General features: G+C 43.0%; 1 protein-coding gene across 1 annotated transcript in view; it reads left to right on the forward strand.

Moving 5' to 3' along the window:
* Window positions 1–4,986: 4,986 nt before the first annotated feature.
* The window catches only part of T265_07115 (hypothetical protein), a gene marked incomplete at both ends in the record, with an annotated part of 48,762 nt that continues 40,086 nt past the window's right edge, over window positions 4,987–13,662 (forward strand). Inside the window, 3 exons of the mRNA XM_009172558.1 lie at window positions 4,987–5,076; window positions 6,191–6,220; window positions 12,890–12,962. Coding sequence (XP_009170822.1) covers window positions 4,987–5,076; window positions 6,191–6,220; window positions 12,890–12,962 — 193 coding nt within the window. The remainder of the gene's footprint in view (window positions 5,077–6,190; window positions 6,221–12,889; window positions 12,963–13,662) is intronic.

Genomic DNA, 13,662 nt, shown 5'->3' on the forward strand with positions numbered 1-13,662 from the left:
GACGCAGTCGATTGATCGGTTGATTGGCTACAAGTTAGGCTATTTGTATTATTGTCGTATTCGGAAGGAAATTGACTGCCGCTAGTTACACCATAGTGCAGACAGTTTATGCTCAATTACACACACACACACACACATAATTGATTCACTCCGATAGGACCCCCCGGATATGTTCCTGGTCAGTCATTTGCAGGTACGTCTTTTAACCCTTGTTCCCATTTGTGATAAACGTTTTCGTGGGAGAGTAAGAAACAATATTTTTGCACAGTGATGTACCTAAATGAAAACGATCTATTTTACGAGGTGGAATGAACTCAACCCAGAAAACATTTTTGAAGACTTAATTTTGAGGACCAACTTTTCCTGGAGAGAGAGAGAGAGCGCTACGTCAGAATTGAAACAGTCAAATACGTAAAAAAATATCAATGCGACGCAAAGACGAGATCGATACCTTTCTAATCCTAACAGTTAATTTTTCTCGGACATATGTGGATAAATGTGCGGGGTTTTGTGTTTCATTAATAATTATCGAGTTCCGCGACGACCAGAAGGAATATTTACGCAAATATGGGTTGCCTCATCTCCAAGGAGAGATTTTGAAGCCCATTGCTGCCGCTCTGTTCAAAATGTGAATACAGACCAAACGGCAGATTGAAGAGGAACCCCAGTTAGGAGGCAAACTGGGTTGTCAAAATATGGATGGTAGTTCATTGTGCAGCGGCCTGTGAAAAAACTCTTAAAGGGAGAAAGTTTTAGGTCGGCCGAGTTGACGTGCGGTGGTTTACATTTTGCTAGCGTGCATCCAGTAGAATACAATGGGATCAAGATGTTAACATCCATCAGGAGTACACTGGTGAGCACACTGGGGACCGATATCCTTGTGGCAAACTCATCTGCAGTTTCTGCAAGCCCATATTTTCGGAGCTGTGTTGCAGGGGTTCAGCGCCTTGCTAATGGTTCGAAAGTTTGATTGTGTTTTAACGCGCTGAACTGAACATTCTTCAAAATGAACTGAAATCTGTCCCAATAACGGAATTTCGGATGTGACGAATTCAACCTCAGTGTAGAATTCCATTAGCGATGCGGTATCTGGGCATTCATTTCAAACTGTCTAACCAGTCAGAGTAGTTCCTAATTAGACTTGGCTTAAATGTGACCCCGTTTGCATCTACATATCCCCACCGAACAAATGGGACAAGTTCGAAAACAAATCATGTTGAGGCGCAAATGAAACATTCTCCGGGCAATATCATTGAAGCGATTGAAATTTCACCGGGTTTCGCAATCCGCAAAAATGTTTTTCTTGTCAGTTGACAGATTCACAGGTCGAAAGTTGGCAAGTTAGCAAAATCCGCGCAGCATTTCATCGAAGCGTCGTTGGGCAGAACACACTGTTATTTTTGTTAGTCCATCGGAAACTGGACGGCTGAGATTTTCGTAGAAAAACGGTTCTCGGCATAATTCTAAATGTATTACTATAATCGTTCACCTTTTTCTCATCCGGGACTCCGGCACAATTTCCGTTCGCTTCGATAGGACCACCAAGATACACTCCACCTCAACCAGCACCAGGTACGTTCTTTTTTCATTTTTCGCTCACTGCAAAAAATCCAAAAATAAAACCAAGTGACTGGAGAAAGTTTCATTAACTATTCTAATGCCTCGACGGTTTGGTGACAAACGAAAATGGAACGCGCAAAAATAGCCACCTATTAAGCAATATGGAAAGTATACATTTGACGATCCGGGATTTTCGAACTCTTGCTCATTTATGTAAAGGAAACTAATCACAAGGTTGCTGAAAACTCTTCGACAGCCCGTGAACGGTTTTGCCCTTCTAGGCGCACTCCCCGAGTTTTCATCAACCTACATTCTACTTTTGCTTGCCCATTTTGCCGGTTAGTGATTTGTTTGAGGCTATGCATGTGACGAGTATAAGGTGATGTTGATAGACGCAATATTCTTGATAGACTTCCTCTAATCGATGGTTTGAATCAATTGAAAGCAAGGTTTGGCATTGAACTGTCATCAGTCACGCTTCGCCCCCAAAATTTTTCTATCTGTTCACGTGTTTGATTCATTCCTGTAGGACCCTCGGGATACGTTCCAAGTCAAGGAGTCTCAGGTATATGATGGCTCACATTGTTTTCATTCACGACAAACATTTACCGCCAAAAGTAGATAACTCTTTCTGGTCACGTGAAACTGTCCCATGGGAAGAAACTACAGCATTGAAAAAGGCATCAAAATTTCATTTCTGAAGAGTGACTATTTAGTCAGCTACGTTATCGGAATTATCCGACAATTTGATACGCAACCAGAACTTGGTTAGTCCCAACTCCAGTAGGTATGAATGTGCGAAATCTATTTAATATTACTAATCAAACCAACCCAAGCCGTTCTCAACATCCTACGCATAAGGGTGTAAGTCTTGAGGATCAATGAAATACGGCACTCTGGATTTCGGGATACATAGATGTGCGCTTGAAATGTTTGACAGAATATCTCATGCCTCCAGACAATAAACGAATCATCCTCAAGCCGAGAAAGAATTGTCCAGCTGTAGCGCCCTGTCGGCGTGTAACTGCCATATCATGAGTACTGAGATACCGCCAGGTTGCCCAAGCCTAGACAAGGGAAATCGAGAGGCAGAGGTCGGGTTCGAAACATTAACATTTCTGGTCAATAAATTCGTGCTCTAACCACTGAGCCTTGTCACCCGCAAGCCGAGCCCTACAACAAATCTGTTACGAGTGTAATAAACATGCGAACTAAAATAAAAACACCGGATTGAAGACTCACTACACTTTGGACTAGATTTATTTTGAAAATATGGAGATCATTAGGGTAGCTTCACACCGGAATGATTGATATCGGGGGAGCTGGAAATCAATGTTCATGAATACCGGATAGCACTGAAGGCGGAGAGGTGGTCGGCAAATAAGAAGCGCCCTTGTGTTACCCGATTTGATAATACGGCGATGTTCCATTCTCGGAAAAATGAGCAACTAACGTCGTAGTTTAAATTAACCGTGGAAATCCATGCTCGTCGTCAACTGAAATGCCATGAACCAGAATAACCAATTTGAAAAGCACGCCCAATTTCATATAAGGATCCGTGAAGGATGTCAGTTATATCGAAAACACGCTCCTTCGCTCTTGAAGGTGAAGAAGCAACTCAAGATATGTGATACCTCGTTTGGCGCTGACATATTGCAATCCGACAAGAAGGAGCACCGAAGTCAATAGCTGAAAAATGCCCAAAGTCGAATTGCCTGTCCAGAAATTCCTAGAGCGGGAGCAGTGAATAAATGACCTAGTATGCTAATCACACCTGGTGCAAGCTCTGTAACTGCCACATAAGCCAGTCTGTTTGGGTCTGACTTCCGGGAGATGCTATATTCACGACCACTGCGTGCATTCGTGGAAAGTCCCTTAGAAGCATCGAATCGTTTGTTTGGAATTCGTCAGCAGAATCCTGCATTAATGTAGTCTATCATTTATTCGTTCTGTCGGGTTCGGATGAAATTTGACCCCGGATTTCCCTACTTGACATTCTAAATATAAGTTGACGATTCAAAACACTTACCTTTGGGACTCCTTGAAGATTCTTTTCGAGCTACTCAACAGCACTGATAGATGCATAAGCCAAAAACCTAATAGCCAGATATGGATGTACTCTATGGTTCTCAGTTCTTCAGTGCCATAATCGCGTTCTCTCTCCAAGGCGACCTACGCCCGTAATCCTCAGTGAAATGAATATCAGTTGATAGGCGACGCCCCATTACAGGCATCGCATCAGTCCCGCCGTCTGGAATGGTGAGACGAGCCACATATCCACACCTGACATGGGGTGCATCTTGGCATCTTGCAGGTGCTTTTCGATCGATAGACTTTCAGGTCCGCGGTATGTGAACGGCAGCAGCAGCTCCAATACATTGTAGACAATCAACAGATGTTCCTGCGCAGCCAAGCAAAAATGAAAAATGCAGCTTGTCTGTTTTCAAACGCACGGCATAGCTTCCACCGACAAACCTCACCTGAAGCCTAGCCTAGCTAACACGTCGCCATACATGTTCCAAACCCCCAACCTCGAGGACCAGGAGACCGTGTTCGTCGGACCTCTACCCATGGATCAACCTGGTATGAGGGACTCTGTGAGTGTAGCGCAGACATCCCCCGGCGTAGCTCAGTTGGTCGCCGAGGTACACAAAACGCCACACCACGGTAAGGTTCAGTCTCTTCGTGACGTAACAACAAACGTGTCCTCGTTTGAATCAACTTCACTGATACATCTATGTTCTAGACGTCTGAGGGTTTCCTTCGTTACCACAAAGTGTGCGATGCTTAGCTTTGCATATATCGAACCGACAGAACATTTCTACGCTTTTCTGCCTTTTAGTTTCGTTTTTACTGACCAAGGAGACATTTGGGTTCGTAGGCAGAAACATCAGCGAATCGACACATACACTAATGTGTGCGATTAAGTTTAGCGCCGAGTAAATGACATGACACAAAAAACCAGAAACGAGTAAAGTGGAAAAAACCACTCAGGCCCAAATGGGCGAAAAACACTAAAATTTCATTACGAGCTAATGACAATGCGCGCACACACACACACACACACATAATTGACTCACTCCGATAGGACCCCCCGGATATGTTCCTGGTCAGTCATTTGCAGGTACGTCTTTTAACCCTTGTTCCCATTTGTGATAAACGTTTCCGTGGGAGAGTAAGAAACAATATTTTTGCACAGTGATGTACCTAACTGAAAACGATCTATTTTACGAGGTGGAATGAACTCAATCCAGAAAACATTTTTGAAAACTTAATTTTGAGAACCAACTTTTCCCGGAGAGAGAGAGAGCGCTACGTCAGAATTGAAACAGTCAAATACGTAAAAAAATATCAATGCGAGCAAAGAAGAGATCGATACCTTTCTAATCCTAACAGTTAATTTTTCTCGGACATATGCGGATAAATATGCAGGATTTCGTGTTCCATCAAAAATTACCAAGTTCCCCGACGGCCGGATGGAATATTTACGCGGATTTAGTACCCTTGAAAACAAAGGTAAGCTGGATCTACAAGGAGAGCTTTTGAAGCCGTTGCTGCCGCCCTGTTCATAATGTGAATACAGACCAAACGGCAGATTGAAGAGGAACCCCAGTTAGGAGGCAAACTGGGTTGTCAAAATATGGATGGTAGTTCATTGTGCAGCGGCCTGTGAAAAATGTCTTGAAGGGCGAATTTGTAGAGGACCGTTTTAGATCGGCCGAGTTGACGTGCGGTGTTGTACTATCTGCAAGGAAGTCAACAACAAACGGGACTTGCGTTCAGGGTGGAAGGCTCTAGTTTTCTGATCCCTGAGGCTTTTGTTTTATTCTAGTTTATCTTGGCTTATTTTCATGGACATGTTTGACGTTGTTTTAGCTTTCATTCTTTTAAATGTTTGTCTCCTTTCTCAACCAATTTCATTTTGATCGTTGCGCATTTACAGGCTATTCCACTTCCGGGCCCTGAAACACATTCCTCGTGATTATTTTTACTGAACCTTAGCCTTACACGAGTTGGCTGAAGTTCTGGCCGGCTGTTCTACCACGACTTAGACCTATGGAGCACAAGCGACTTTGGAGTTTTCTTCCCTTGAATTGGGCGCTCAGTCATCTGTTCACTCCTCTCTTCCCTTCTCCCACAGTCTTCATGGAACGCCACATTATAGGTTTAAAACTGAGGCCCTCGTTTCATATACTAAGAAGTTTATCACGTGCAATCATGACTCTTTTCGCTCAGCTTGTTTTTCACCTCAAACCCGGTGGGTTCATAGGTGCGAAGCGGCTTGTAGCATGTTTTAGAAACATTCTGAGCGTTTCCCCAAACTAATTGTCAAATGCAGCTTCTATAATCTCGGCTTCGTGCGCCTTCGAAGTTGATCAGCCCCAACACTGAGATTTTTCCTAAATTTCTTAACTTCCCTGCAGGTAACGAATTTCGAAACAAGCTAGCTCTAGTGTTGGGTGATGTTCACAGTTCAATTAAATGTTAGGCAATAATCATCCGTGTGCGACATGGTGGGCTGAAACGCCGGAAATTAGGAGAGTCTGTGGTCGTGAAAAGAACATTTTAACATCACTTGCATGTGACTTCAAAAGTTGTGGATTTTTCCATCTTTCCATTCTTTCCGTAGGATATCAAATGCCGTCTTATCAACAAACGCGTAAGTGATCAACACCCCTCATTCGGGACAAAAAGTTGTGTTGAAAATAAAAGATTAACTTTCCAACATTTGATGGGCAAGCAAATTCGGGAAGGATGTCAACGATGTTTTGCTTCGGGTAGATGTCCAGAATAGTCCGTCGTTCAAGAACGGTTTGCGTCACCTACTTTCAACGATTTTGCCACAATGTCTCTGTAAAAATACGCTGTATGCCACATTGCATCCACTTCAATTAATTGCTAAAACTTAGGTAATTGCTAAAACTACTCAACCCCCAAGCCATTGATTCAAGGTTTCACAGTCTAAGAGTAGGAAAACGTGGGGGCCCTTGGATAGTGAGTAGATACGCGTTGAAGGAGACAGCATTGGTGAACGAGCGCCGCTGACCGCACTACAAAGCCATTTCTTCTAGTGTCAAAGCGATTAGTGAGTTAAGTCTCGGGGTCCCCATGCAGGGAGGTAGAGGCTGTCCACCCAACTGATTAGTGAAATGCCGTTCCACCATTGTCGCATATCTTCCTACTGATACTTGTCTTTCTTTGGCCGTTTGATCGAATCAGCTGAAATAGGACAGCGCTGTTGCCTGCAGCAAAAGCCTTCTTCATTTTCTGGGGCACAAAAATCCATCAGCACTGTCACGCTTCTAAATTCTGATTGGCTGGGTACGCCATCACGGTCACTAATTGTTGGCATGGCAATCATATCAGCTGATCTTGATGATATCCACTATTCAATTAGTCGAGTCAGATAGCTTGGAAAAACGGTTTTGAAACCGCAGAGCATAGCTTCTTTAACCGGTTTTTTACTCAACCCCCAAGCAATCTTCGTCATCCGCACGGCTTTGCGTTTCCATTAACTTTCTAACCAGGTCAATTCGATAAGTTTGAGCTACTGAAATTTGTCGAAGTTGATGGATACTACTGTCCTGCTTTGGAACATGTAGTGCTTGCTGAAATCAAAGTGATAACCGGGTCAGCACAATGGCATAATCAGGCCAAATTGCGTACCCCAGAAGGAGTGGCAATCTTCACTTGAGGCACCTGATCGGTAAATGATAGCCAAGTGGTCCAACTGATTCCATGATTGTCTTTCAATTGGTGGCCTCGATGTAGCTCGATGTGAGCGTTTGTGCTGAAAGTTCGTACTGGCCACGGAAAAACGACATTCAGCACATAAATGGAGCAGTCGCTCCACATTATTCGTACACCGGGCATCGACTCCAGGGTATAATCTTCCAACACCCACCAGGATTGCTATATCTATCCTGCTTGCTGACCGAAGCAAACGCGACAGTTCTTAATAAGACTCGTCCTTTCCTGTCTCAGAACTGCAGGCGTATGATAATACAACGAACAAATACCACTTATGAAATCGGTCTGCATCAGTTTCAATTGAGCCGGACAACCGCCCATCATAAAGGCAAGGGTTTACTGGAGTAAGGTTTGATACAGCGTCTTCATCCTTGGGGATAAGTGCAAATCCCACGCCGTAGACACCACCAGCCATTGCGTCGTGATCACCAGATACCCTTAGAGAGGTGTTTAAACTTTGAGCAAGACCTAAACGGGTTGAGGTGTACGATCGACTTGGAGTCTTGTATGCGTATTTCGGGGAGTCAACATACATGGACAGAGAGGGGAACCAAGTTTTCATCAAGAGATGCCTGTTGCCCCCCCCCACATTTTAACCCTATCATATCACTCACAAAACGTTGGATCTAGATGGAGGTTAACTAGGTGGACACTTGTCGAAAAAATTCATAATAGCGACGGTCCCGTTGAACGCTGATATATTCCTATTGCTCAAGAAAAGATTCGCTAGTCCAGCAAATAATGAAGGTTCCCAACGGGTACCTTCGGATCACTTTCCTCCTAAGTACGACAGTACACTAGACAATAAGTATTACATATCGGCACATTCATCATCCCGGCACGGAATACATAAAAGATATCCTCAAGACGCAGCAAGAACAGGATCCTTTGTATCCTGAACACACCTAGGGAATTACAAGAAGCCATTGCTTGAAGACCACGCGCCAAATTTACGCTGAATTGAGCGTCACGAATCCCTCCTATCAAACATGATGTCAAAGGTTGCAATACTCGTTTGGCGAAATCATCTCCTAAAACGTCTGACCATCATTCTTACGAAGGACCAGTATTTGTTGGAGACTTCGTCCTGTCAGTGTAGCCGATTTATGATGAACTCCTCGAAACTGTTTTGATCTTCATTGGGGGTAGTGCACATGTCACAAAAATTCTGACGACTTCCCGGTTATTAGTTTGAACATTTGACCATTCAGCCACGAGCACCTAATTGCACTTGGACGAGTGCCACTCATCCTTTAATCACGTGATCCAAATCACGTGCTGACCGGGCCCCGTGTGATTAATCGGAGGGTAGTCTCACTAATCGGGTGAATTGTATCCTTCCTCTGAGCTGCTTATAGATTGTCGGTAGTTTCAGATTTGTAAACTTTTTGCCAGTCTACTGATATACAATCTATCGGACAGCAATGTGTCCTTGTTGTACAACAGTTCATGCTTTCTTCATTGCACGGCTTATGAAGCCTTGTTTTTTGAAGACTAACCTTGATGAGTTATTATTCACACACACACACACACACTGAAGGGCGCGGAAAGGTGGAACGGTTGTCCGAGAAACTGTACTAGATACTAGGCCGCATGATGTGAACTGCGTGACTGAGTGAGATAACAGTTAATGGCACAGCTGATCGAACAGTATACTAGTCACCAAAAGAACTACCATCGGTTTTATTGGCCCAGGAGATTCAAGGGCTTCGTAGAGCTGATCATCATCAACAAATATGTCACTGTACGACACTTCTGAGATGTTAGATACGATGTGAGAAGTCTACTGTTAGGAGTCTCCAAGTGATAAATCAGTCACCCAAAAGAGCACAGTGTCCAAAATTAAATCACTGTCGCCAAACGTGTGGTGATGAGTAACGCTAAGGAGCATCTCCCTTTCAAGCCTTTGATCAGTGACACATTTGATTTGTGTAAAAAATGTCCCCGCAATACTACTTAAACGAAAAAGCACTAGTGGATGAAGTACAATTACATATTTCAGCTGGGAAACCATTTGTTACTGTTTAGTACTGAATCAGCATTTTGTAGGCTGTTTTTCGATCAAGAATTTCCTTTTGGATAGCCATCTAATACTAACAAATGCACGGGTGTTTCAGTCTGTCCAAAACTTCTTACATTGTTTTTACAGGACCGGGGGCCGAGTCACCAAAGTCTGGTACGTTGAAATTAAATCAGCTGCAATGATGATATTGATAAAACTAATCTGGTAAGCTCTCCATTTTGCTGATTTAATGAACGCGGTTGTTTTCTGAAGCCATCACGCTGTCCAACACTTTAAATTACAGCTCTGCTTCGTATTGCAAGAGAAAGTGGTTTATCTTTGGTCCGTAAGTTCACCTGCTAATATGGCGTTGTAAATTTACTGACATGAGGATCACAAGTCTCATTCTAAGGCTTGTTATGTATAAACTACTCGAATACGGTTTGATGCCAGTATTATTACAGGCTAGCAGTCAATTGAATCAGAATCGGACGCCGATCAGAGTAGTAAGCTGGTAAACCAATAAAAATGGAGACAGAAGCAGCACGGTCATCTGCAATTTGGCTATGATTGGCTACAGCCAGAAGGCTTAGACATGACGCCATTGGATAAAAGAATTGCTGCCCTTTTGAAGGCCTTGACCAGTGCGGATAGTTAACACGCATTGACTTACGCACACGTACGTCAGTCTCAAAGTCCAACTGCACAACACAAAAATAAAATTCCATCTGAGGTTAAATCATGATCGAAGAAATTCAACCCTGATTTAAAATGGTTAACAAATATGTCCTTCAAAACTGCAAATCGAACAGAAGTTCACTGCGTGCACTGAGGATCTTGCCGATTATTAGCTGTTTCGATTCGAAAGTAGAATACTTAGTTCGTCCGAAAATGGGACAACTCGATTAGGTCATTAGATATGATGGCAACCAGGTGTGGTGTGCAAGACACTCGATTAAGTTGATTCCCTCCTCTGATGATAAATAGAAGGTACACACTGTATGATGCAAACCATTCAAAATCTTGGTCCCTGTAATTCACGATTCTGATACCTGACGGAACTTCCAAGATATTATGTCCAGTTTGTTGATCTACTGAGCAGGTTGAAATCAGTAAAAGACATCAGAATATACGCCCCCTTTATTTACCAGTTGGTTCACTCAAAAACATCCACTCGTCAGGAAATACATCTGTTCCCAAGTGTAGGGTGTCAACTCATGAAGCGTTTTATGGTTGAGCATTCACAGAGCCAATCAATATCATTGTATTATCCACCAAGTGTATTCTATATGGTGCAGCGCAGATCACTCATGAGGGTGACCGTACCAGGCCAAACTGACTCATCTATAAATAAATATTGCAAAAAAACTATGACACTCTCAGCATCTTCTTCGTGATACTTTCTTGGGATGGTGGAGACGAATTTAGCAATGAAAATGAATACAGTAGGGACATATTTAACTAAATTTCCAAAGTTTTGATCTTTGCCTCCAGCAACTAACAACCGGCCAATATAAGAGCAGTATCAGACTGGTTAGCCAAGGACTGGTCGACATACAGTGGTTCGTTTGATCTAGGCAGCATTCCTCTTCATCGTGTGCATGTTTCCTATCGGATCCTGGAACTAAGTTGGCACGCGGCCTGTCACTCTTGAGTCTAATCTGTTTGACTAACTCTGGCAGACCAAGTGGCAAACTGTGCACATCCGTCTGGCCTGTCAACGCATGTGTGTAGATGGCGGCCGACTCAACACAGCATATCTGTGGACACAAGTCGAGATGTTGTTGCAGTAGGCTCATTTTATCAAAAATGACCTTCAGCTAGTGCTTAGAATCTTTCATGCTGCTCAGCGGAATGTCTGTCATTTCGGTGGAAGTTTCATGGGTAAGCTAAATAAGAAATCAGTTATTTTCACAGATATATCACAGAATGTCCCTACTTCAGCTACCTGCTATTGAGAAATTTTGTTGTGAAGTCTTTTTACCCATTAATGTATGTAACAACTTGTCCGTTGAATTTCTGCATGCATTCGCAAAGGTGTAGTCCGTTTAATTTCCGCTCACGGTATCCAAGATTCTCTCGCAGTCACAGAAAGGATGCGTTTACGATTGCAATTCACTAGGTTAGTAACTAGTTAAACCTAGTTAAACTTAGTTACTTAAACCTACACATGCCCCAGTATGTGCCAAACTTGGTCAAACAAAACCCGTTGTCCCAACCATTTGTCACTTGTTTTGTTTAGTTGTGTGCGAATCTCCTCAGTTGATCTGTCATGTCTCTGTTTGGTAGTGTCACCAAAGACATTGCCACCAAGGGATGCCGTAATATACTGCTGGCTAACTAAGACATCTGATAGGTCACACAACTCCTCATCGTTGGTGAACGCCGGTTACTTCCAACACTGGTTCCATACTATATGGACTGTTAACCTGACGATAAGTTTCGCACAAATTCTTATCAGGGTTTAAGTAATTTCGCGTTTTTTCGAGTGCGTCGAGGCACACTCCGGCTACTCCTAGACACTGAATTGGACATATGGGACTGGTCTCACATTTGTGGTACTTCGCATTTGGCTAGATTTGACAATCCGCAATTTCCTTTTCTCCATTTTGTGCCGAGTTTATGGGATCTGTCATGTCTCTGTTTGGTAGTGTCACCAAAGACATTGCCACCAAGGGATGCCGTAATGTACTGCTGGCTAACTAAGACATCTGATAGGTCACACAACTCCTCATCGTTGGTGAACGCCGGTTGCTTCCAACACTGGTTCCATACTATATGGACTGTTAACCTGACGATAAGTTTCGCACAAATTCTTATCAGGGTTTAAGTAATTTCGCGTTTTTTCGAGTGCGTCGAGGCACACTCCGGCTACTCCTAGACACTGAATTGGACATATGGGACTGGTCTCACATTTGTGGTACTTCGCATTTGGCTAGATTTGACAATCCGCAATTTCCTTTTCTCCATTTTGTGCCGAGTTCATGGTATAATCATGGTTTCATGTAAATTATACATAGAAATATTTACCAGAAAACCGTTCAGCAGACTCTTTTATTCGAAAGGAAAGTTGTTCAGTGCATAAAAGACGTATCAACAGGAATTCCCGTGAGACCATTTCACCTGTAGTATGCACAAGGATTTCCAATTTTGAATTCAGATCAGCCCAGTGGTAGTTGCTGTTGAGTCCGTTAGAGCGGTTTATGTAGTATGTCGTTTCTTTCAGTATACATTCAGATCTTTCAAGAGTAATCTGTAGGCCATGCGAAAGCTGATCGCAGCGTCAGCGAAGCAAATGCTCTTGAAAAATGTCTTATGAATGCCCGAATTATATTTTCGGGAGCAGGAGGGGAAAGATCGAGAAGGATCGAAAGAACGATTCTCCTGTTTGGGTTTCTCATACTGTATAATCGGATAAATTTACCCCATTCAGTATATTCACATGTGGTTTCTACCAGACAATAATTTTGATGCGTTAATGTGACTTCAGGAAGGTCTCCACAAACTATAATGTGTGTATAATGTATCTGTCTTACTAACTAAATAATACTACGTGAAGCTTTCAGTTTTTATAAGGGTAGCCGTTTCATCTATCGCAATGTTGCAGACGAGAGTGATGGATCAATGCGTATACGCTTCGATGAAGCAAGTAAGTAAAGAATTGGACGAATGCATTCTTAGGGCAGTACAAATGAGGTGCACTATTTGTCCGGCTGTCTTCTCTAACTTTCAACAGGTATTCTGTTATGACGGTAAAAGACCACGTCTAACTTGTCGAGCCAATCCGAGTGAAGTCAGGATTCTGTGACAGCCTGAAAGGAAACTTCTGATTGGCTGGTGGATCGATCGATATAACCAATAGGATTACCGAGGCACGTCACACCGATCGTGCGGTAACGCGCTCGCTATTTCAATCATGTGATGTAAGGGCTGCAGAATGCTGAGTAATCATGTCAAATGTCCTGGGCTTAAACCCCGAACGCATATCAGCAGAATACTGAATGGGTAAACTGGACTCGTCTTTTTAAGAGTGATCGTGTTGGAACAGTGGATACACTCCTCAGAAAAGTACCAGCTCAACGGAAACATCCAAATTTTTATGGCTAAATTAGATCACTAAATTTTGGACAGTTCCGAGCATCAGTTTGGTACGAATGGAACTATTGTGAAAAAAATTACAGTCTGAATCTATATGAAAAGTACACAAGTGGTCCATGTCTAACACCCTGGGCTGGAATAGATACAGATGCTGGCTTGAGAGGCCCCTATTGAGGTCAAACGTTCAGGGCACAAATGTATCTGAAAGGGAATCCCAATCAGAGTGAGTAAACCCATCCTTGACGTCAGGA

Source organism: Opisthorchis viverrini (assembly GCF_000715545.1).
Source record: "Opisthorchis viverrini unplaced genomic scaffold opera_v5_161, whole genome shotgun sequence".
Taxonomy (NCBI): domain Eukaryota; kingdom Metazoa; phylum Platyhelminthes; class Trematoda; order Opisthorchiida; family Opisthorchiidae; genus Opisthorchis; species Opisthorchis viverrini.